Below are 23,711 nucleotides of genomic sequence, written 5' to 3' on the forward strand. Positions count from 1 at the left end.
CCTTAAGTCCCTCCCGGCTTAAAAAGTACATCAATATTACATGACTTCGGTTTAGAACAGGTAGCGCCATCAATAAGAATCCAGTTTTATGATAACTTCAGGTTGGGTGCGGAAGATGATAAACAAAAAAGATCTTGTAGAGGACGGAGTATCAACAGAGATAAAACAATGGCCCCGATTCCTGCAGACATCTCTTAATTTTACTTTAAGTTATACCTGTCATTTTCTTATCCGCCGAAAAGGAAAGGGACGGATGATTGACAGCTCTTAATTTTAGGAAGAATGAGTAAATAAATGAATAACCCGGGCGAATTTTTAGACGGTTGTTTTAGATTTGTGCTTAAAATTGACGTGTGTTCCATAAATTTTATGCTTGTCGATTACCCGTCCCTTTCCTTTTCGGCGGATAAGAAAATGACAGATATAACTTAAAATAAAATTAGATGGTATTTACAGGAATTAGCACCAATGTGGAAATTGAATAACTTTACTTATTCGACTTGGTACCTACCTATAGGTATTGCATTTATAGATACGTTTCATTGCTACGTGGCGGTGGGTAGGCCATCCGCAACAATCAGAAGGGGTACAGACCATACTCCACTGTAGTCAATGTACCTACCTATGTAATTTAGAGCAAAATCCTAAATTAACCCGGAATCAAACCTGAGACCTGTCGCTACACTCGACTCGCTGCCTCTCGCTCCATTTCCTGCTAGCTGAATGTACCTACTTATAAATAAGTAGGTATAGAGGGCTAAAATAGATATTACTATGTGTTTCGCTATGAAGGATGAAGCTATTCTATTCTAGTAAACAGTAAAATGATAAACACCTATTACCTATATGATAAATTATTAGTTTATTACCTACTTACACATACCTAATGTATTTTTATTTAGGTAGTGGTGTGGGTATCTAACTGGTTGTTTATAAGTTAAGGTTGAGTCTAAGTATAGACCATCATACTTGTATGTATTTATTTAAGACGTATAGGTACCTATACCTACCTACTTGGGGTCATATGATCCGGGAAGGTAGAGTGGGTAGAGTAATAATGTCAATCAAAAGGCTTCACTCATGTATTTACTTTAGGGCCAAACTGTAGGGTTGGCGTAGGCGTTCGTGCATTTGGTGCGAATGCAAGTGTGGGTGATAGTGACGGCCGTGTGTGTGCATTCGAGTCGGTTGCATGTTGCTCCGCAGGGCTGGGATGGGCCAGTCCTTGCGAGTCCTACGCTCCCTTCTTGCGCGCTATTTGAATAGGCTCGGTCGTTGCGTAACCCGCGGCCAATGACGGCGCCCCTGCACATGCAGGGGGCGGAGTCCTTACGTCACCGCGCTCTGCCCCCGAGCCAGCGCAGCCGCCGTGACGTCACGCCCTCCGCCGCCCGTGCCCCGCGCGCGACGCTAGCGCTCGGATCGCGTGCGGCGCCACGCGGAATCTCGCGACAAAACACTCGTGCGCTCAAAGATGGCGGATGGGTCGCCCAAGGACCGCGCCGGGCCGCAACAAATGAACGATTTAACTTTTTCCGCGCCCGACACAGGACATGGTGACACAAAAAAGTGCAGTGACAAAACATTGGAAAACGATAGAGTGAAGTTGTCTTTCTACACCGAACTGGAAACGAGTGAATCGTGGGAGAAAAGTGATTCGCGCGGCGTGGCCGCTAATCGTTCCGCAGCGGGCGACTCCGCGGGCTCCCGAAATTCATGCGAGACGAACGCCGTGGACGTCGAGGACAGGAAGAAGCGATGTTTCGACAGATACGACAGCTCCGAATCTTCAGACAGGTGAGTTCAATGCATGTTATGTTAGCATAATCAATGTTTGTCTGTGTTTTTTTTTTGATGAAGATGTTCGGAAGTCACTGCTCCAGTGACCGTAGGTTGTTACGGTGATTTCGATGTCACGGCCACTGTGAAAAGCCGAAGTGTTGCTAAGCCGCAGTCGTACAGTTGAATGCCCTCTGAATAGTCTACTATGCGAGACGCGACGCGCGGCGTTTGACTTGTTAACTAATCATCACGATCGTAAATTACAGCAAGTTAGTTGCCAAAACCGCTAACATCGTGAGACAAGTTGTATAACCAATACACATTCGTCATTTGTTTACTACTTATCACATGTTGTAACAATTGAAGTTATAAATCAAATAGTTAGGTAAGAAGAGCAACTAATTATCTACCTACTTTCTCAGAACTTTCGTAGGTAGGTTCTCGCCGAAGATTTGAGCCTTTTGTTATTGATGTAACGTAGTGAAGTCTGCAAACTGTACCGCCTCACCCCAGACAGATAGGCCTTGACAGTGAAGCTACATATTATTATAAAAGATTTTATATATTAATATGAAATACGCATTTAATCGTTGTTAAGTTACGCAATACAGTTGCTGACATAACTGGATAGTTCCAGTTAGGTACCTACCTACATTGATAAAAATGTACAGTTTTTGCCGATTTTTTAGAAGTCTTGTTGGAATCACCGTACAGCAAAGTTCAAAGGCCTTGTAAACATACCTACCTATAGGTATCTTGTTTCTATATGCATAAAAACTCCTATGTGATCTTTGATGTAACATTTCTAAGTCCCAATGCTAGGTATCTAGGTATGGTCATAATAGGCAGGTACCTATTCACTTCACATCATAGGTACCTACTAACTGCAAAAACGAAACCCAAATTAGGCATTTTGATTAGGTATTCCTTTGTCAAGTTGCTATTGAACTTGAGTCATTTTATTATCATACATGTATTATGACACAACATGATAAAAAATAATCTTCTTTTCTTCATAGGTGCCTACTTACTTATCTATAACCTGTCTAGATAATAATATTCTACACAAAGAGGTGGCAAATCTGATTGCAATTAGCCAGGATAAGGTGTAATAAGTAGGTGCCTAATTAAGTAGAGTCAGATTGACTGGACAGTTTTGCAGGCCACAATTTATTTAAGGAAATTAGGTAGGTAGGTACCTGTCTATTGTAATAGTAATATAAATTAAATAAAATTTAACTTACATTTCAAACAAAGAATAGGTACTATAATAAGCAAGTAAGTTGTTGCTGACTTGTCATTCAGCTGTTAAAAATAGAATTACAGTTGTGTGTTTATAAATAAAGTTTTGAATTTTGTGATAACTATTATGTGATCAATAACTGCAAAAATACATGTGACTATGCTTACCTCAAAAGTGTACAGGGCAAATGTATATTTCTGTAATAGGTACCTACCTATCTAATTATTTAAATGATGAAAACATTTTTTTATTAACACTTAAGATGATGACTTAAGAGGCTAACTAGATATACATATAGGTAGTTCTCTTTACAGATTTACATACCAAACCACAATATAACAATAATTACAATGAATCAATTTCAGTCTTTTAAAATAGGAAGTTCTCTACAAATTAATTAGGTCCGCAGAGACAGTTGACATAAATTGGAACATGTACAGTCTATCATACAGATAATACCAGTAAAGTGGTCAATGTAGGTCACTTGTATAGCTTGATAACGTACATGTTGCCCGAACCTAGGTGTGGCTGGGTGTGGGTGATAGTTGTGATCTTTTATCTATTCGACACATTTACTGCTTCTACTGCAATGTCGTTAACCTAGGCCTGTGCTAATAGTAGGTGTTCTAAGTTCAAATTCTTATAATATTGCAACATTAGAAAATATATTCTCCCAAAAAAAATTTACTTTATTTGGTCAAGTGAGCGTAATCTCTGAATAGTCCAACCAAAATAGAATGGTATTAGGTACTACTTTGGAAGCAAAGAGGAAACATTTATGACATATGAATAATTAGGTTTCCATTTGTTAAATCACAAATAATATCCAGCATGTTGTAATGATGTAAAGAAAGATACATACTGGCTACAATAATAGGCAAGAGAACAACTGAGATAGTCAAATATGATACATTTACGACACTTCAAAACAGACATTTCTATGGAAATTTTATGTACCTACCTATGGCTATGACATCATCAATAAAAGTGGTCAAACGTCGCAACTTCAAGGTATCATACTCTTTGTTAATTGTTCTTAATATAAAAAAATGAGATTTAGATTTTTAATGAGGGATTTTCTTTTTTATTTTTTCTTTCTAGCTGCTGGATAGACGGCGCGGTACTTGGTAGGTTACTGCATGGAACGAAACGTTAATTATTTCTGTGTTTATTCGATGAAATTTTGGAAACATACTTAAAACTAAACATATCCGAAAATAAACAAATAACGAGGAAAAAGAAATCAATCTTATTAGTTTATGGCATCTTGGGAATGGCCTAGTAATGTAATTGGTTAAGTGCCATCTAACAAGTTATTGAAAACTATTTTTATTTTTTAATTCTATAAAAGAAAATCTCTCACTGGCTTCTACTTCTAGATTAGCATTTTATTATTTATCTTTGACCCAAACATCTAGCCTATTTGTTTATTACATAAAATATAGATAATAAAAAGACCCTAAAATGACCTGCTGGTCATTCTGAACTAATCAAAATAATGTAACACAAAGACGTAATATTGTCAGACATAATTAATTATGGTCCGTGTGTTGACATAAAATTATCTGGGGTCACTGAACTAAGATGCGTTTGAGTAGGTAGGTACCAGAGAAACAATATAATAATTGCAATTTCATAATAATAGTTGATAAATTATCGTTATTACTTAGTGTATATTAATAATAAATATCCTTGGGGTTGGGAAATTTTCTGTCATTTTATTGACGTGCCTTATTGTAGATTTGCCGCATATTTTATGACATTAACTGATGAAGGATTTTCCAGGTTACATTCTCCAAAAACAAAATAGATGGCGTTGTACAGATTTAATTTGATTATTATCTATTTTCTCATTGCTATTTATTTTTATTATTATTTTTTAGTTATGTACCCAAGTACATCATCATCACCCAAGTACATAACTATTCAAAAATATAATGTCATGGCAGAGACATGTATAAAAATAATTGTTCTTTGATATTTTGATCAGATATGGTATAGAATTATGTTACTGCATATATTGCTTCTCTTTATTACAGAAGAATAAAGGGTGGAAGATGTCTTGTCATTGGGTGTAATAAGAGTCATCATTTATATCCAAAAACAAATATAAAAGATGCATATGTCTGTTATCCATTAATTAGAACATTAACTTCCATATCGAAGCTTTTTAGCACCCCAGTTCATATTTTAAAATATGTCAAACGGCACTTGCGTAATCTGAGCGATGATTTTTCCTCGCTTACAAGTCAAGTAACCTATGTGCTGTTATTTTCCTATGAAATGTTTTCTATTGGTTGAAATATAATGATAACAGTTGAACTATTTGACGTTTTATAGGTACCTCACACCGCCTATTTGAGTTGGATACTAACTGATAACTGAGCATGATAGTGCTATCACCTTGCGTAAGAGTTTACATCATTATCAAAATACTATTTCCCACATCATGTTGATAACTGGTAATAGTGATCGAACGACGTAAATTATAATTATGGTCTGTTAAGCTTACCATGCGTCGCGAATTAAAGTTGGATTTGGAGTTAATTAGTTATGCGACTAATGAGATATAATTGGGAAAAATTCCCTTTTTAAAGGGTGATGCGTTACATACTGACTTTTTACCGGCCTATTTTCCATTCCATAATAATCGTCTTTGGTGTGGTCATAATGTGATGGCCAGATTGTTTTGCTACATTCTGACACGGTATCGAGAATTACAGAATAGATTTGCATGCGAAATTTTACTACAAAAATGATTAATTATAATAATAAAATATTACCCAAGTAAAGCCGGGTCGATTCGCTAGTACTGAATTACTTCTCTCTTATCTTTCTTCATTATGTAACGGAGGCAAATTAATTATCAAAGAAAGGTCACAATTCATAAACAAATACAAATTAAGAAAAACAAATGCGTTTCATCATCGATTTTGTTCACGTGGCCTGTGAATAACAAGTGAACGTAGAACAAAACATGCGAGCTTGTAGTAGGGCGTTCACGCGAACTTAACCCATTGAGGGGGTTGACTGTCCGCGTTTAATCTTCCCAACATGTGCCTAGCGTTTAAGAGAGCCGTGGCCCAGTGGAAGAACACTTGACTCTCACAGTGAGGGTGCGGGTTCGAATACCAGCACAAGACTAAACCAATTCCGAATTCATTTTTGAATCATATGTGTTTATCACGTGCCCAGCTGTGAAGGAAAACATCGTAAGGAAACCCATATCCCCGAGAAATGCGTTTCGGAAGTATGTGAGCTAATCTCTATTGGGGTGGTTTTGACTTTGCGGATTAGAAGTATTTGGAAGGTAAGAGGCAGTCGCTTCTGGAAGTGTAACCTGATCTATCCCAAAATGAGATAACGCTAGGAAAGTGATGATGCGACTAGCGTTTCTGCGTTTAAACACAGTACCTACAGAAAATATGTATTGAAACTTACCTGGCGATTGTTCATAGCACCCGTCATATGGGAATGGGAAATAGACATGTCTCTGGTCTCTGCTATAGTTACAAATCAGTTGCACGCTCCCCGCGAGCAGTCACACGCGTGCCTCCACGCGAACCTAACCCACGGAGGGTGAAATAAAAAAAGTTGGTCTAACCGGGCGCGCCGAGGGACCAGACCCGTTCTCGGGCGCGCCGTGGTATGTTACTGTTCAGGCTTGAGTGCTTGATATAAGATAATCGGAGTTAATAAAAAAGAATATAGCTATATTTAAAGAAATTTATCTTCCCACTATAAATATTTAGATGAATGGTCTCGATTTCTGATAATAAAATTTCTGACTTCGGCTCACCACCTATCACGTTGGTCTAACACAAAGCTCGGTGAGATGTCGGCACTTAGTTCATCTTGCGATGGTTGTACCTCTGACTACCCCAATTGGGATATAATACTGAGCGTCTGTTGTCGTGTTAAAAGTTCTGAATTGTCCGTTCTGTTAATCGTCGAGACTGCCGACCCCTCCTAGGGTAGGATAAGAGCAGGAAGATACAGATGATGCAGATGGTGTATTCAGATTTAAGAATCTATAGATTTTTAAAGCAGTTTTTATTTCATACATCAATAATAAAAGACATAATAATTGGTCATTAATGAAAAAAGAACTTCGTGTAATCGTGTGGGTTGTCAGGTAGATGACCAACCTCAACAACCCTGTCAGAGTTAACTAGCTCTAATAAGAACAATAGCAAATACATAAGTGTGTATAGTCAGTTTTAATATCAGCTGACACAAAATCCTCCAGCCAGCCGCCTACCTCACCCCGCCAACCGGTCTGCCCCCGCGCCCCTGTCATTAGAAGCGTGCGCGGACGCAGTCGCATTGCCCCTCGCTCCTCCTAGTTCCCAAACGATTCTGTTTCATTTCGGATACGAGATATTTTATGGCATAGATTTATTTATCAGCTGATATTATGATTGTAGTAGGTTTTTGAAACAATTATTAGAATACTTTTAAATCTCGTTAAAAACTGCGTACGATTTCGTAATACTTTTAAAAACAAATATTAAATATGATTTGGTATTTTATTTTTATTAAATGTGTACAGATTGTTACAAAGTTATTGCAAGTGTATCCATCATGTTACGCAATGATGATTATAATGTAGAATCACGATGAAGAAACTACATCAGCATTTAGTTCTGTAGGTTATTACTGAAACATTTCTAATTCCAAGTCAAAACGTAATTACTGTACCTCCATCAAGTGGAGGCATTAGCTAAATAATCATAAAGTTTGTGCAACATAAACTGAACTTGGATGAAGAGAAGACGGTAGACGGCGGGCATGTTTGCTTCTATCTATACTAGACAGAGTGTAGTTAGACCTTTGTCTATCTACACTTCTAAACGAACATTATAGTTATCTAACAGATGGCAGTAACTGTCAGTAACGGCCTCCGTGGTCCAGTAGTTGAGCGTTGGGCTCACGATCCGGAGGTCCCGGTGGGGAAATATCACAAAAATCACTTTGTAATCCCTAGTTTGGTTAGGACATTACAGGCTGATCACCTGATTGTCCAAAATGTAAGATGATCCGTGCTTCAGAAGGCACGTTAAGCCGTTGGTCCCGGTTACTACTTACTGATGTAAGTAAGTAGTGGTTACATGAGCCATGTCAGGGGCCTTTGGCGGCTCAATAGTAACTCTGACACCAGGGTTGATGAGTACCACTTCACCTCACAACACACGAAAGAAGAAGAAGACTGTAAGTACTATTCAGAAGCCGAAGACGGGAGTCCTAGTACGGCTTTGAAATAAACTACTCTGGGCGCCATCCCACTCGCGTCAGACTGAGTACTGCGGGGCGGAAGGCAAATAGGAAATCACTACCCTACTTTTCCCCAAAAAAGTGGCATCGTGAATGCTTCACCGACATGAGCGTGGCTTTTAAATTAATGATGATGATGAATAGATAGCACCCCAAAATTGAAGTTCTGTACATATTGCTTAATATAGAATGAATAAACATTCATTTTGAGCATTAAATATTGTCACCATTCCTACTCTATGTAGGTATGTCTATGTTATGTGATTTATTAACTGCAGTAAATCATAAAATGTGACGATTAAAGTCGATTATTCATCAGCATAACCGACTTTACAAAAAAAGCCATCTTAAAATATCACCAATATCAGTCTCTGGCTAAAGAACAGTTCACAAAATGTGTTTCAGCGTAATATTAATAATTTACAACCAACGGAGAGGATACGGAATTCCTGTGTTTGTGATGGCGAGACGAGTTGGACTGGTCAGTCAGGTACCAACTGAGTCATCAGCGGTGGTCGTTCAACTTCCATTATTGTTTATTTATATTTTTATTGTCGAGCCCTGATGTGAATCTAGGGGTTCAAGAGCTCCGGAGTTATGTGTGCGTTGGATGTATATTGCTGTGTTTATCTTGAAGGTAATAAATACTTTCGGAATATAGAACTTTCTAAATATACAAAAGGAGGAACCGACACGAGAGGATATGTAATTATTAGCGAACAGCGGAAAATAAAATGTGCTAAACAGCGGAAAATGAAAGCTTTTTGTGTGAAAATTGTAATACGGTACACCGCATTACAATTTTCACACAAAAAGCTTTCCATTTAAATATTTAATAGTTTGATATAAGTGAATCGGTGATAGCCCTGTTCGGAAACCGCGTGACTCAATTCCTAGTGTCACGGGTTCGAATCCTAGATCGGGCTCTAAATCACTGATATCGACTATTTTGTCGATACTCATTCACTCACTACTCATTTACACTCACTAATTTAAAATCAGTCGGTTGGTTGGTTGTTGGTTTCAGTTGATACTCATTTGAGTATGAATTCATGTTTGGATCATATTATAATTGTTATCACGTGTTCTCCAGGTACTGTCCCTGGTTAAAGGCAAAATGGTCAGTCGCCACTTATTACATGGGACTTGAACATAGCTGACGAGGAGTATTATACTTTACACCTCTGCCTATCCCTTTGGGGATACAGACGTGATGCCGTGTTCTTTTGAAATATGTAATTAGGTACCAAATTAACCTAAAGATTGATATTACAATCTAAAATCCTTCCTCAACTATTCACACCTTTAACCATCATTAAATTAAATAGCGTTACTATATAAGTAGATAAAATACAAACTTACCGTTACTTAGGTTATCTGTGATAAAATCGTCGTTTTATCACCTTTCTCTAGGTAATCAGTTTTGAGACCTGGCCTAACGGTAGAGGGGTTTAGTCGTATCCAAGAACTTTACATAGTTGGCTAGTCAGGCAGTCAGGTCACGATAGCCTCGGTGAACGTGGAATGTGAACAACCTTGGCTATTGCTTGCTACTTGTATGTGTCTGTGTCTATCTACTTAGAAGACTTGTTAGCAATATTGTCTTTACATACATACATAAACTCACACCCGTAATCCCTATTGTGGTGGGCAGAGCCACAAGTAACCAAAGACAACTGGTAACCACTGTTGATACGATGTAAGCTGGATATGATGAACTTTATGGTGATCAGTCTATCGCCCATAACAATAGTCCATCATGTTAGAAGACACAATCCCTGTCGGATTTTACGACATGCCCGAGACGACAAGCAGCTGAACGTGTTCTATGTTTTTTATTTCATCCCAGAACAGCGTAGAAGCAATATTGTCTTTAAACTTTAGATACTGGTTGATACAATCACATAACTCTCCGTTTTGCTTCGCCGCAGTCAAAATGCTAGACATAAAAAAAACAGAATGGCCTCCATTGTTTACCATCCCGAGCGATATTAGTCGAGTAAGGCACTTCATATAGTGATTACGTTAGCTAAAGGCTTCTTGATGAACTATCTAAGACATTTAACCATCATCATCAGCCGAAAATCGTCCACTGCTGGTCATAGGCCTCCCCCAAGGCTCGCCACAATAACCGATCCTCTGCTGCCCGCATCCAGCGTTTACCCGCTACCTTCAGGGGGGTAAAAATAGCCAATCGAATTCATCTAAAAATCAATAAAAGTAGGAGCGCAATGCAAACAAATTTCAAATAGCAATATTGCTTTCTTAGATGAATTGTTTCGATGTGGCCATTTTAACCCCCCAAGTCATCGGTCTACCTTGACCATTAAATTCTAAGCTTGCCTATTTATTTTGCATTTTCCACATACATACATTAACTGTTGCACACACTCTTGTCAATTACTGAAAAATAGTGGCTAGTTCATAGTGGCAGAAAGTTTTATATTTTAATTGCCTAAAGAATAGGAACTACTTGCATGTTAATGATTAATAAGTATTTGTGGTAAGCGATAATACATATTTAATGGCATATTATAAATGGTATCAAAGGTCAAACCACATCCTTCCTTCTTGCTTTGTACATAATGTGAAAAATCCTATGTGAATTTTAATATGTTAGCTTCGCCATAAAATTAATACTACTAACAAATGAACACATTGTACTAATACACTCATTTCACAAACAATATTAATACAGTATTCTAGCTTATTATGCGTAGCTCTTGTTATAGAAACTGTATACATGTATAAAATAAATTTTATTCTAAAACAAGTACGGTCACGAGTACTAATATATACACTTTGAAACCATATCACGTTAACTTTTTTGACAAATTAAACCGTAAGTCTCATTAAATGTCAAATATGATAGTGCGACAGGGTTCTAAAGTGGGTACATGATATTGCTCATGACATAGAGATCGTTGGTAAAACACGTGACCCTATTTGATATGTGCACGTGAAGTAATGTTAATTACTTAGGTCATACCATCCAAATTATCTTTAAATTATGTGAAACCATTTAAATTATATACATTATGCGGTCAAGTTCAATTTCGTGTTGCTTTCTAAACATCTGTACAGCCCAATGCCGCGTCAAGCTTGTTCTAAACGTCTGTACGGTCCAATGCTTGCAATATGTCATAAAATCTGTCAACTATATCTAAAAACTAGGCAATGCACTAAATACTTTAATCAAATATTCTAATCTAATCTAGCCGACAAGATCTCACTGCTGGGATAAGGCCACCCTTTTCTTTTTCCATTTTTCGCGGTCCTGTACGTACTCTGGCCAGTCCCTCCGGCAAGCGTCCAAGTCGTCACAAATATTATTACAATATAATATAAACATTAAACATTTAAGAAGCGAAAGTGGTGTGTCAGAGGATCGCAGTGAGTGGAATTCTGTGGTCTCTGCCTATACCAATAAGAAATAGACGTATATATCGTTATTTAGGAAAGGTCTGGTTTTAGAACAGATAACTATTGAAAGTCTACGTCACAGTACCTACTTCTTTCTCTTCAAATACGAGGAACTCCTAAACACGAGAGTTTATTTGTTCACATGTTAAAGAAACACATAAAGGCATGAGAGAAACAAACATATTCTTACTAATCTATTTATCACCCGATAAACTCTATGTGGAAATGGGAGCCACGTAGAAACATAAGTACGCAACCTTTCTTTTCGATTCAGCGCAAATCAGAATTTACTTTTTTTTATAAGTTTTTTTCATTTTTGATGAGCACTGTTAGATTTATATATCCAACTTGTAAATACCTTGATCAGCAAAAGTTAATTGAGCTTTTAGGGCAAATGTAGTAACGAGTACCTATTTTAATATAATTAAATACAACAATTTCCTTAGTCTATCTACTTGATAATTATCTGTTGATAATAGAACTTAAGTAAAAGAACTTACAAAAGTTCTTTACCAAAACCAGAAATTTCAAAGAATCATTCTTCTTATATCGTGTGGGTTGTGAGGTGGAGTACCAAGTACTATTGAGCCGCCAAAGGCCCCTGGCATGGCTTACTTACATCAGTAAGTAGTAACCGGGACCAACGGCTTAACGTGCCTTCCGAAGCACGGATCATCTTACTTTTTGGACAATCAGGTGATCAGCCTGTAATGTCCTAACCAAACTAGGGATCACAAAGTGATTTTCGTGATATGTCCCCACCGGGATTCGAACCCGGGACCTCCGGATCGTGAGCCCAACGCTCAACAACTGGACAACGGAGGCCGTAAGAATCATTGAGATAGCCGGATACCTAGAAAACACTTCAGCAGATGTATTTCTTGCAACAAAATGATTATCCGAACTCTGAAAAAGTTAGCTTTGGTTTCGTGATAGACATCAGTTCACGTTTATATACCTATAATTACAATTTGATTCGGGTGCTAGAGATTTCCATCGACTATTAATTAACGCTTTCTGATCATGATACGGTAATTTTGCCCCCCTAAACTTTTAGGTATTTTCGATTGATTATCACAGTCGTATCTAAGCAATTAGCTGTGTTATTCTAATCTGCCTCATCTTTGACCTTTCCTATATACTTGTACGTATACGTGTACCTATGTTATTTTTAAGCCTTTTTTATTTTATTTTAAAATAGATGTTGCTGGCTGGAATATTTGCAGCTGCTTCTGTATTACACCTGCTACACTCTGTCACAGTTTCTTTCACCTCTGACATTCGACCATATTTTATGTCACGCGTTAATACCTTAATACCCATAATTTCTACGTCTATAACGTTTATCGCTCGTTTATCTTCTTTATCCATTGTCCACTTTCCAAGTTTTGTCCACCTACATGCCACCTACATCTTATTTTAATTGTCACGTCTGTTTAAATAGGACGATTGTCCCGGTAACTTATCTTTATTTAAGAATCAAGACGCGTTTACGCTGTATAATTTGGTTACCTATGAGAACGTCATTGTTCTAGGAAGTTACACCCGCTCTGGTGTATCACGCATACTAGAACACGGTTTGAATTTGTATCATGGCGCATATGAAACAGTAATCTGGAAAAACACGCACCATGCATAATCAAAAATGTGTCTGTAGGATCCAAACGTTCTATTATTAACTGTAATTTGGCCCAGGGCAATCGCCTTGCGTCATCGTCCGTTTGGGTGCATTGCAATTCATTTTTTATACAATAGAGGTCAAGAAAGGACGTTTAAACTCCCATAAAAACGAGATGCAATTATTAAACGCAAGCAAAACATCTGGATTTTTTTAGTCTTGAGTACCTATTCATTTTGCCTTCAATCAAACTTGAATCATAATTTTCATATTTTGGACTGGTCGCTTACAGAAACTGCAAAAATCAGCTTATAAGAATATAAATATTCTTATGACGCATAATAAGAAGCTGATTTTCATGATGTTTAGTATAAATTTGAACTTCTAACAAGGGAAAACAATATTGCAACACATATTATTACGTAATATAATGGAGGCTTTTAGGAGGGTAACATCTTCCCGAATTCCACGAGAGCGTTGAACGAAAAGCAATTTGACAATGTTTCTCGGGGTTCCAATCCAGACGGTATTCGTAGAATTCGTCTGGATGCCGGCATTGTCGATGATTTATTCATCTGTGGTCGTGACTGCAACAATGTCTTGCGAACTTCACTGTCTAGTGTCTATTAAGACTGATGAGTGTGGTAACCTCCGTGTTACGTGATGGGAGTTAAAATCGACAGCGAATTGTTACTTCGCTATTTACAAGTACCAGAAAGCTAGAGATGAGATTGTGTCCTCTAACATGATGGACTAATGTTATGGGCGATAGGCTGATCCCTTATCACCATAAGGTTCATCATATCCATCTTTGGACTTCGTATCAACAGTGGCTGCAAGTTGTCTTTGATTACTTGTGGCTCTGCCCACCCCATTAGGGATTACGGGCTTGAGTTTATGTATGTATGTATGTAGAAAGCTGTAAAACAGAATATTGAGATATCAAAATAAGGATAACCATCGACACTCGTTACTATCAAGATGAATGACAATATCGGGCATCAGTACGTGAAGGCATGCAAGGGTCTTCGTGCATGTAGGAGCGGAGTCAACAATTTATTGGATCCCATCTATCAAGACGGACGTCGTCGCATTGTCCAATTGCATTCCTTGTATTCGGACGGCCAAATGGAATTTAGTGGACGATTCAACTGTCTGCCTTATTAATCTGTTTTAAATTTAAAGAAATCTCACTTTAATCGGCAATGAAACCATCCATTGGCTACAATCGAGAACAATCAGAGGAGATTGAAAGATTGAATAAGACGATGGTACAAGTCAACCTCCCACGCGTAATTTTGACGCTAGTAACTTGTTTTTAGACTTCGCTAAAATGTCCTAAACGTCAATGTCTTATAATAACAAAAACAACATATTTATGGATATAACTATGCCTATGAACACTAAATATATTAATAAAAACACGGCAATTATCACAGTCTATGAGTAAGTTCAAGCATTTAAAGTAATTTATAATCGATTTGCAATACTGGTTCCCGTTTTACATAAATATCGTTAGTATCAATTTTGCGGCGCCCTCAATTCAACCACAAATTGTACCTTTCCACGTTGCAAGGCATTATTAATTTGGCATTACAGCGGTCGCTAATTTCGCGTGATATGATTCGAGACTGCCTCGAGGCCTGGGGGTAAACACCAATTAATCCTGGCAACACGATACGTCGCTAGGAGGGAGCACCCCCGCGGCTGGCAGATTGCATAATCCCGGTGCATTTCTACTGCTTCCGATGTGATCGACCAACAGGGCATGCCGAGGGGAATTTTCAATGGACGTCACTAGGGCTAATATTTTTCTTTTCACTTATTGTTGAGCGATCGATCAGTTTGAACAGGCAATAAACTTTGCCCCCGTAATATATTAGGTATATACCCGTAATATTTTGCGAAAATTTTGCGTTTGCGTATTTCAGACTTAAAATACGCAAATGCATCGAGTGATGAGTTCACGAAAGATTTGGGTAACGGAATCATGGGCAAGTGTTAAAACACAGCGACAGTTGTCCAAACTAATGATGTGTCAAAATATACTTGGATGGGACTCAAATATGTCGTTACTGTACAAACCACATTGAACCCTATAAAAGGGAGGAGATATTCGAGCTTCACTAATGGTTTTAGTTTTTTTTTTGGAGAGCCCAACCGTTTGCCCGGAATATTGTTTAATTTTGTTTCTTCACGGTCATCGTGATTCGTCAAGCTGACTTGTCAGTTTGGTGCACGTTTGGAGTGAAGTTTGGAGTGTTTGCCGAACGCTGTGAATGTGACCGTCTCACATTAACGGTGTTAGCAAGCGCGGGTCGGGACCTCCAACTTTCCGAAGTTTACGATTGCGATCAAACTTCGTCCCCTTTTCATTAAGACTCCACGTACTCAGGGTATTTCGTAATTACTCCAGCCAAAATTCTAACGTCATTAGGCGGGACACAAGCTACCTACATACTCGTACAAGGCTTTAGATTTCTGATCTACAAAGAAAGTTCTTTATGGAATTACTTAGGTTAGGAATTACCTTTATATATCTGTATGAACTTGGAATTAACACATAAATAACGCGAATCGTGTCTTGTATCTCTAAAGTTTGTAAATATGGAAAAATTATACCATACATACCTAATAAGTATTCTGAAGATCTGTCTGTTTTAAATTGCAAAACGTTCCAGAATCGTACAAAAACTGAGTCGTTTGAATATGTAATGACGAAAGTAAATAGCTGTAGGTTATGGTAATAGAACTATTATTTACGCAGTGTTCTATAATATGATACCCCATTGAAGCTGTCAGGAGAAGTAAGTAATAAACGGTACTTACCATGATTAGAAAACCGAAATTCATTCACCTCTTATAGACTTTTGTACATCAATGACTCGATAAACCACTTTAAAACAATTTTAAAATTCATGAGTGTTCTTACTTTGCTCCCCTGTCAATGCCACTCTCGATACGTAGATACACCCTTTAAAAACTACCCTGTTTATATCTTCATTGTATTTATTATATCGCGCGCATAAAAATAAACAGCTAAGTTTAAGCGGACATTAAGGATATTCTTTATTAACCGTTTTTCGTCTCTCATATTTATCACTTGTTGAAGTAGTGTGTACTTACTTGATATTATGTGTAAATTGTAGTTATTTAAACACTTTGTTAGGTGTCAGTTGAAGACCTCGTTACATGTTGCTTTGAAACCTTTTAAAACCTTCGACTTTTCTTTTTATATCGGAAACCATTATTTGCACATCCAAAGAAATGCCCAAAACTTATCCGTTTCGGGTTTCGTAAGTGAGATATTTACTTGTGGAATACACGCGCTGGCGTCTCCACTTCGTACCCCATAAAGCTCGCATCAATATTTCATGGGCTCCTGAAACCCAATTTGGTAGGCGCGGGGCACCTAAATGGGATGGTAATCTGTCGGCCCGTCAAGTACCTTACCTTCTCTACCGCCTGCCTCTGTCAGATCACTGACGCGTGCCTTTGTTTCCTTAAATGGGAACCAAAGTGTATATTTGACGACCACGTTTACAAGTACAAATATTGTTACCCTACTGTCGTGCTTGTTCGTTCAACTTTTATGACCGCTACAGAAGCTACGGTTCATTTTCACATTCTCGTCGTACGTCTCTTGTAAATGTTGATGCGAATACGCATTACCGTATCACTTTAAATTTACTTCTTAATTTTAAATCGATGCTGGTCCATCGATACCGGAAAGCCGGCGATAAATCAATCGAGTGGCGAAGGCGGTTTGTCCATTTTATTAAATTCCGCGATTAAATACCCGCCGGTGATGGTGGACGAAATGGTCCTGATATTATCGCGATGTCTCGACACTCACCTCGCCCGCTTTGTAATTACAAACGCCGACCCCTCCCATATTTATGTTGCTATATTATTGCATAGCAAATCCTGTGCTTCAATCCTTGGAAAGTTTCGATATCACTTAACAATTATCAAACATCCTCATGTAAGTAATGAAACGGAAATGAGATGGAAAAGGCAATGAGGGCTAGGCTAAAATAGAAAGCTTTTGTAGGTTTCGCTAATATCAAGTCTGTGGGCTGATAATACCAGCGAAGCAGAACCAATAAAGGGTTCTATCATTTCAGACGTGCAAAACGGAAATTGAATGTTGTAGTGAACCAGTGATGCGTACAATAGTTTAATTTGTATCAAACTAGACATGTTAGTGAAAAAATCTACGAAATCGTAAATTAATTTGTCGTAGCTGCAATTTAAGACTCGTGTGATAAATCACCTTCTATTATTACTAGCGTTAACAAGCTTACACTTAAGTACATGTTTCCTGTACTAAGGTTGAGCTTTCTCTGCAATTCTTTCTAACCCCAAGCGAGTCTCCCACCCCGTCAGTCAATGTCATTCGACATATACCTACCTAGCTACCACACGCGTCGCGTACCGGTGCAGTCAAAAAACGTGATAGCCAAATAAGCGCACAATTGTAAGGGGCACCCTTCGCAAGAATTCCCTGTTCCCGGCAGGTGTTACAGCCGGTTTAGGTTCTCGTTCCCAATAAACGAGGAAAGTTACGCGACTCGTTCCACTAATGGCCTCTGGACTGTAAACAGGACTAGACTGGTACTGGATTCTTTTGGGAACCGCTTCGGGACCGGTCGACTTCCTTGGATAAAGGCCATCAACATAATTGCATTGTTCGATCAGAACGAAACACTCGGCTTATTAATGGTGAAAGTGTTCAAAGTGCTTTCGTGTCTGTAACAGATAATAGTAAAAGTTTATGGCTTGACATTAACATTTGGTTTTAGACAAACAATCTAAGTTGATTGTCTGCTTTCGAACTTCATAGGTTGGATTCGTAACATTTTTTTTTTTTTAATATTGTGTTTCATACTTACATAGACAGATATTAAAACACGTAAGTATCTAGTTGAAAAATGGTGTGTAGCGAGTTATGGAGCGGTCGTTTAATCAATCACAGTGCGATATATTGAGCTGCAACAAAAACTATCCTCGTGCAGCCGTCTTGGCAGACTGATCGCATTCACAAAGTATAATCAGGAAACATTAGTCCTAAGGCGGGATTACAAAGTGGTTGCTGTAGAGATCGTAAAAAGGTTCGCGCTGACAGCCAATGTCGTAGTGGCACGCAGCAAAGTAATCTACCATTAATAATATTAGTTCAGTAATAACTCGACATGTGCAGAGGGCGCGTGACAACATAGAAAGGTCTAACGTCGTCGACCCACTACACCTGCGGTTTTGCATAACCATTGTAAAGAAAAAGAGTGTAGATCAAGGACAGGCCTAGAAACTCCGATAACAAAAGTATCTTATACTTGACAATGGAACATTCTAATTTTGATAGAATTTGTGTATGGTTTTTTTTACGCATTTTCTTATCTGTCTCGATAAATATACGTATTAAGCAGCGTATACAGCGATCATACCTGAGTTTACAAATGATATCTTGATAACATCGAAATGTAATTTGTTTTTGATAAGGAGTAAATATCATAATGATTATCAAGTCGTCGATGCGACGCGTTAAACGTTCAACGAAACGGATATCGACATTTATTTTGTAGTAATTGCTTGTAAAACGTTTTCTTTAGCATGGAAATGTTTAATTAATGTGTCTTGTTTTTATGTACATTTATTACTATAAGGGCAGATGCGGCGCCGCGGGGGAGAAATGTCACGTCTCCACTTGCAGGACAATGAGGCCCTCCGATGAACTCTGTTATTTGCCCGTCTCTGACAGCGGGGGACAAAACATTCCATTGGTTATTCGCCCCCAAAAGAAATATCAGACATAACAAACACGAAAGTTTACATAACGTAATCAGATCTCTTAATGGGCAACACATTCAGAAGTCATATAATATTATCAAGTGTAAAAAATTAATAAAACAAGGCACTGAATTACAGCAACGTTCCCGAATTGAGAGCTGCAGTTGTGTGGTTTCCTTATAAACAAAGAACCGCTGAAATTAAGCCCACTTTAACTGCGCAGGAGTATCTATAGTAGATTTATAATGTCCGCATACGAGTACGACGATTGCATAATAGAAGCGCCTGCACCTCAAACTGGTTCGATATTTCATAGCTAGGTTCGAATTTATACGCGTTTTTGCTGGTGCGACATTAAATATGCATTCGAGGCGCGTGCCGACGGTCAGCTGTTTCTTCTATGCGGCCGCAAGCTGCACTCCGTAAAAGGAAACCAGCGCGCAGGCCGCTCGTGGATGGATTACGGCGATTACATCGCAATTATCCGAGCGAGCGACCGGCCTACGTAACGTTGGACCACTTTCGCGATCTTTGTTCGCGCGACATTGACCTCGCCGATCGTACGAGACTTATATAACGTTTTCGGCGGCCGTGTCAATGCCACTCGTGTTTTCCTTTTGTATTTGTAGCGTATTTACGTTTCGCGTGAGTACGAATTTGGTGGTGGAGTTTTTTCTTGTTATGATGTTTAGCACTTCGTTTGTAGAGGCGTATCTGGTAAGCGGTTCGTGTAAGTGGACGCCCGCCATTGGTATGGGCACGTCGTATCGTAACGCGATATTCGCATGCGCGCTGCGGTCGTTTTTATCGCTCCCCCTTCGTCCTGACGAGCTCTGCAGATGGCATTCGCGATGCAAGCTCGAAGTTTTTACTGTGGCCGATCCGAGCGCACGTACTTCCACTACAGCCATTTCGCTGACTGTCAGATCGGACAAAGAATTGTCTAAACCATTTCACGTAGTTTGATAAACATATTCCCGTGTTTCCTTTTACGTGAGATGGGTTCTACAATCTACTTGTTAAAATACTTTTGTATTACCTCGTAGTTTAAGTTAGAAAGCCGACCGTCACGCGACGCGACCAATGTTTTATATGAGGTACATGTTGCCAACGACCGAACAAGTGTACTCTAAGTACTCGAACTCATAACTCTGTAACAAGCGCCGCATGGGTCCGTATCCGGTCCTTCGAGCCGGACCTACCGCCTCCAGACCGCTCTCGATCCACAGATAATCCCACAGTTTTGTCTGCATATAAACTCTATAATTGTCTCATTGTTCAAACGTCACTCGGTGTAAAGATGCACCCGATAAAGTCACTCGTGCAGACGTGACATGTTTGGTTAATTACGCACAAGGTGTGCGCCGGATTACAATACAATGTAAGAAAATTTGGTTACTAACGACAATGTGTTTCGTAATAAATATTAAGTAAATGACTGGGTTTAAATACGAAAGGACGTGAGTAAGTAATTGGCACAGGTGGCAATACTATCGTAATATTTTAATATAATTTTGCCAGTAAACGTAATTTAATACTAAAATATAATACAATAAAATTATTTCTATGCCGGCAAACGAACAAAAACTCTAACAGCTTTAATCAAACTCCAGAGCAACAATGGAGAAACCGCAATATAATATGCACATTTAAAAGTTAATCAAGTCCTACTCCTATGGGAAGGCGTAATATTCCTGAATCGTAATAGGTGAAGGATTATACAGTATCAAGTGGAGTGAACACAGGTAGCTTCGACACTCGAGACGTCTCGCCGGTCGTGCCCGCGGCGCCTGCGCCGTGGGTGGCACCCACCTCATACTATAATGAGCGCTTAAATACCACGAAAATCATCAACATTCCAGAAAATCAGTCGAAACCAACCAACAGGTGTCTATTTAGAATATTTTGCAAAACACTCGTGAACAAAATGCACTTCAATACCTATATTTTTTTAATTATGATTGGCCAGATACTATTGGCCAAGTAGTTTGCTCGGCAAATGTCAGATCTTATCAGATTCGCACTACACCTCAGCCACCTTTATGACACATCGCACCTCGTAATCATAAAGCCTTACTTATTTTTATTTTATCGTTCAAGATCATATCGGCTGAATGCCGGCTACGTGTTTTCATTTAAGCTTAAACGAATTTAATTGATCCATAATATTCCCAGCAGTTATTACAGGACCACCGCTATTGTACTGCGTTCGAACGTCGATCGATAAATCGACGTTTAGTGTTGTAATCGCCATTCAAGTTTATGAACTATATAAATGAATCGTTTAAAAAATGCAGGTGAATATGATAACCCGGGCATCGTCGGTTAAATAGCGATGATTTGTTTCTTACCCACACCTGCTTAGCAAATTGTGAGCTAAAAAACACCTACTAACAATTCTCATATAATTTTGAACCATAAATAACGCCGTAAAGCTTGGAACTATACAAATAATGATAATAATTACAGTAGCTTCCGATTCTGAACAATTAGATTTAATGCTAGGAAACAGTCGGTAGCCTCAACTTTTATGGTCAACGAACGACTTGTATCCCAGTAGCATAAGGTTCCATTTTGCTATAAGCTTTTTTGCTGCAAGATGAAATGGATAGTCTACATATTATCACGCGATTACTTAGCTCTTGGATTGCACGTCACAAAAACTCACGCGCATGCGTGGGAAGATCAACATAGATGCAACATGATGGTGTCTGTTATTCTTGTTATGCAATTGCTGCTGATCGACTTTTTACTTGTTAAAGGATCTAAATTTGAAAGGCTCTTCCATAGCAAAAGGAATTACCGAATAAAAAATAATAATAATGTAGCATGCGAATTGATACATATCAACAGTGGCTGTAAGATGTATGTGATTACTTGTGGCTCTGCCCACCCCATTAGGAATTACGGGTGTGAGTTTATGTATGTATGTAGCGTGCAAATTTTGCATTAAACTGGATGTTCTTGCATGAAGCAGTTTAATAAACAAAGAAATATCTTCGGTTCATTTTAAAGACGAGCTTATGCTGTGCATTAGAGCGGAGTCATAAACTATGCAGTTTACGAGGTAAGATCAATATGGCCAGAAGCTATCAACAAAAAGCGTAACTAAACGGTAACTAAGCACCCGTAATTACTTGTAGAGATATGCATCGATATACCGCAAGTTGTTTGTGGGAGCGATTTGGGCTGACATGGAAGAGTTTTTGATCCGCGACGCACGCGAGGGAGCGGCGAATTGGCGAAGCCCTAGGGCTGTCGCTGCGCCCCCCGACGATTCATTTGAATAAGCTACGAGAGATTTAACTTCGCATAATTGGCGAACGTGTTTGGATGTTATGATTAGGGATTTTAGGCACCATGACTAGAGTTTATTTCTCTGTTTTGTATGTTATTTATGATTATTATTGATCAGATGTAGAAAGGAAATATCAATCTATCACATTTCGACGTAATGCATCATTAAAAGTCGAATATGACAAACCACACGACCCCATAACACTTCACGCAGTCAATTTAATTTGAGTTTCGGTTATTACAGTGTCGTATTCCAATTTGGAGTCGTCAAGCACGTTATAATTTGGTACCTCTTTTGTGTACGCCCTAGCATTCGAGTAGCGGCCCAGGAGCAACTTGGTAACTCCCGACGGGCAACATTTAGATGGAATTAAGTGCACTTAATCGCCAGCGCAGGCGCTCTGCCCCGGGGAAGCACAATTTGAGCCCAGAGCCGACCCGCATTATAATGTACACTTTTTATGACATAAGCTGCTAAAAAGTTGGCCGAGTTACCGCAACATGTTTTCATTTAAAGTTGTGATCGTCGAACAATGCCAGCTTTAAAACGAATTTTCGATGTGGTTAAACTTACTCGCTCTTCTGTTTCTTTTTACCATATTTTTACCACTTCAGTTACTTTGTCTTTTGAGATAAGTGGAAGGTGACATCGTTAAAGTTGTCACCTGCCAGTGTCAACGTTGTATCAACGTCCTTCAAACATTGGACCGCAATCAAAAATTCTCGCTAACTATTCTGCGAAATGCTGAAGCCGGAAGTTGCATGATACGTAAATTGTGAAATAATTGCATGATTGCAAAGCAATTACAATACTTCCTGAGATATTGTAGCTTCGTGTTTACGTTCTATAGTGGAGGATCGGTGTGGTCGGTACTCGTACTCGTTTTTGCGGTAGCGTATTTACTTTAATTGAACAGCAGTTGGTGTCTCAATGGCAACCTCAACATTTGCCAACTGTTGCGTACTATACACAGTACTGAGAACAACTACTGCAATACTATCGTGCAAACTATTTTGCAATCAACATAAACTAAAACACGTTTCCAAAAGTAAGTTTACTTATATTTTTTACATATTTAAATTCGTGGTATGTTTGTAGTGTTTATTACTGCAATTGAATATTTTCGCGAGTGACATGAAAATTGACTTTGTTAAAGCGCAAACCGTTATTTATTTTCAATAACACTTAACGAACTGCGTATGTCATAACAGTTGCATCGACTTTCTCATTTCCGACACCAATGACGCCCACCTTTTAGGCCGGAGGGCTGTGTTATTTTTTCT

General features: G+C 38.6%; 1 protein-coding gene across 1 annotated transcript in view; it reads left to right on the forward strand.

The window, feature by feature from the left end:
- The first annotated feature begins 1,470 nt into the window (after positions 1 to 1,470).
- LOC126366194 (zinc finger protein jing) overlaps positions 1,471 to 23,711 on the forward strand; it is a 136,209-nt gene continuing 113,968 nt past the window's right edge. The window contains exon 1 of the mRNA XM_050009187.1: positions 1,471 to 1,797. Coding sequence (XP_049865144.1) covers positions 1,475 to 1,797 — 323 coding nt within the window. The 5' untranslated portion in view covers positions 1,471 to 1,474. The remainder of the gene's footprint in view (positions 1,798 to 23,711) is intronic.

This window comes from Pectinophora gossypiella, chromosome 4 (genome assembly GCF_024362695.1).
Source record: "Pectinophora gossypiella chromosome 4, ilPecGoss1.1, whole genome shotgun sequence".
In the NCBI taxonomy this organism is placed as follows: Eukaryota; Metazoa; Arthropoda; class Insecta; order Lepidoptera; family Gelechiidae; genus Pectinophora; species Pectinophora gossypiella.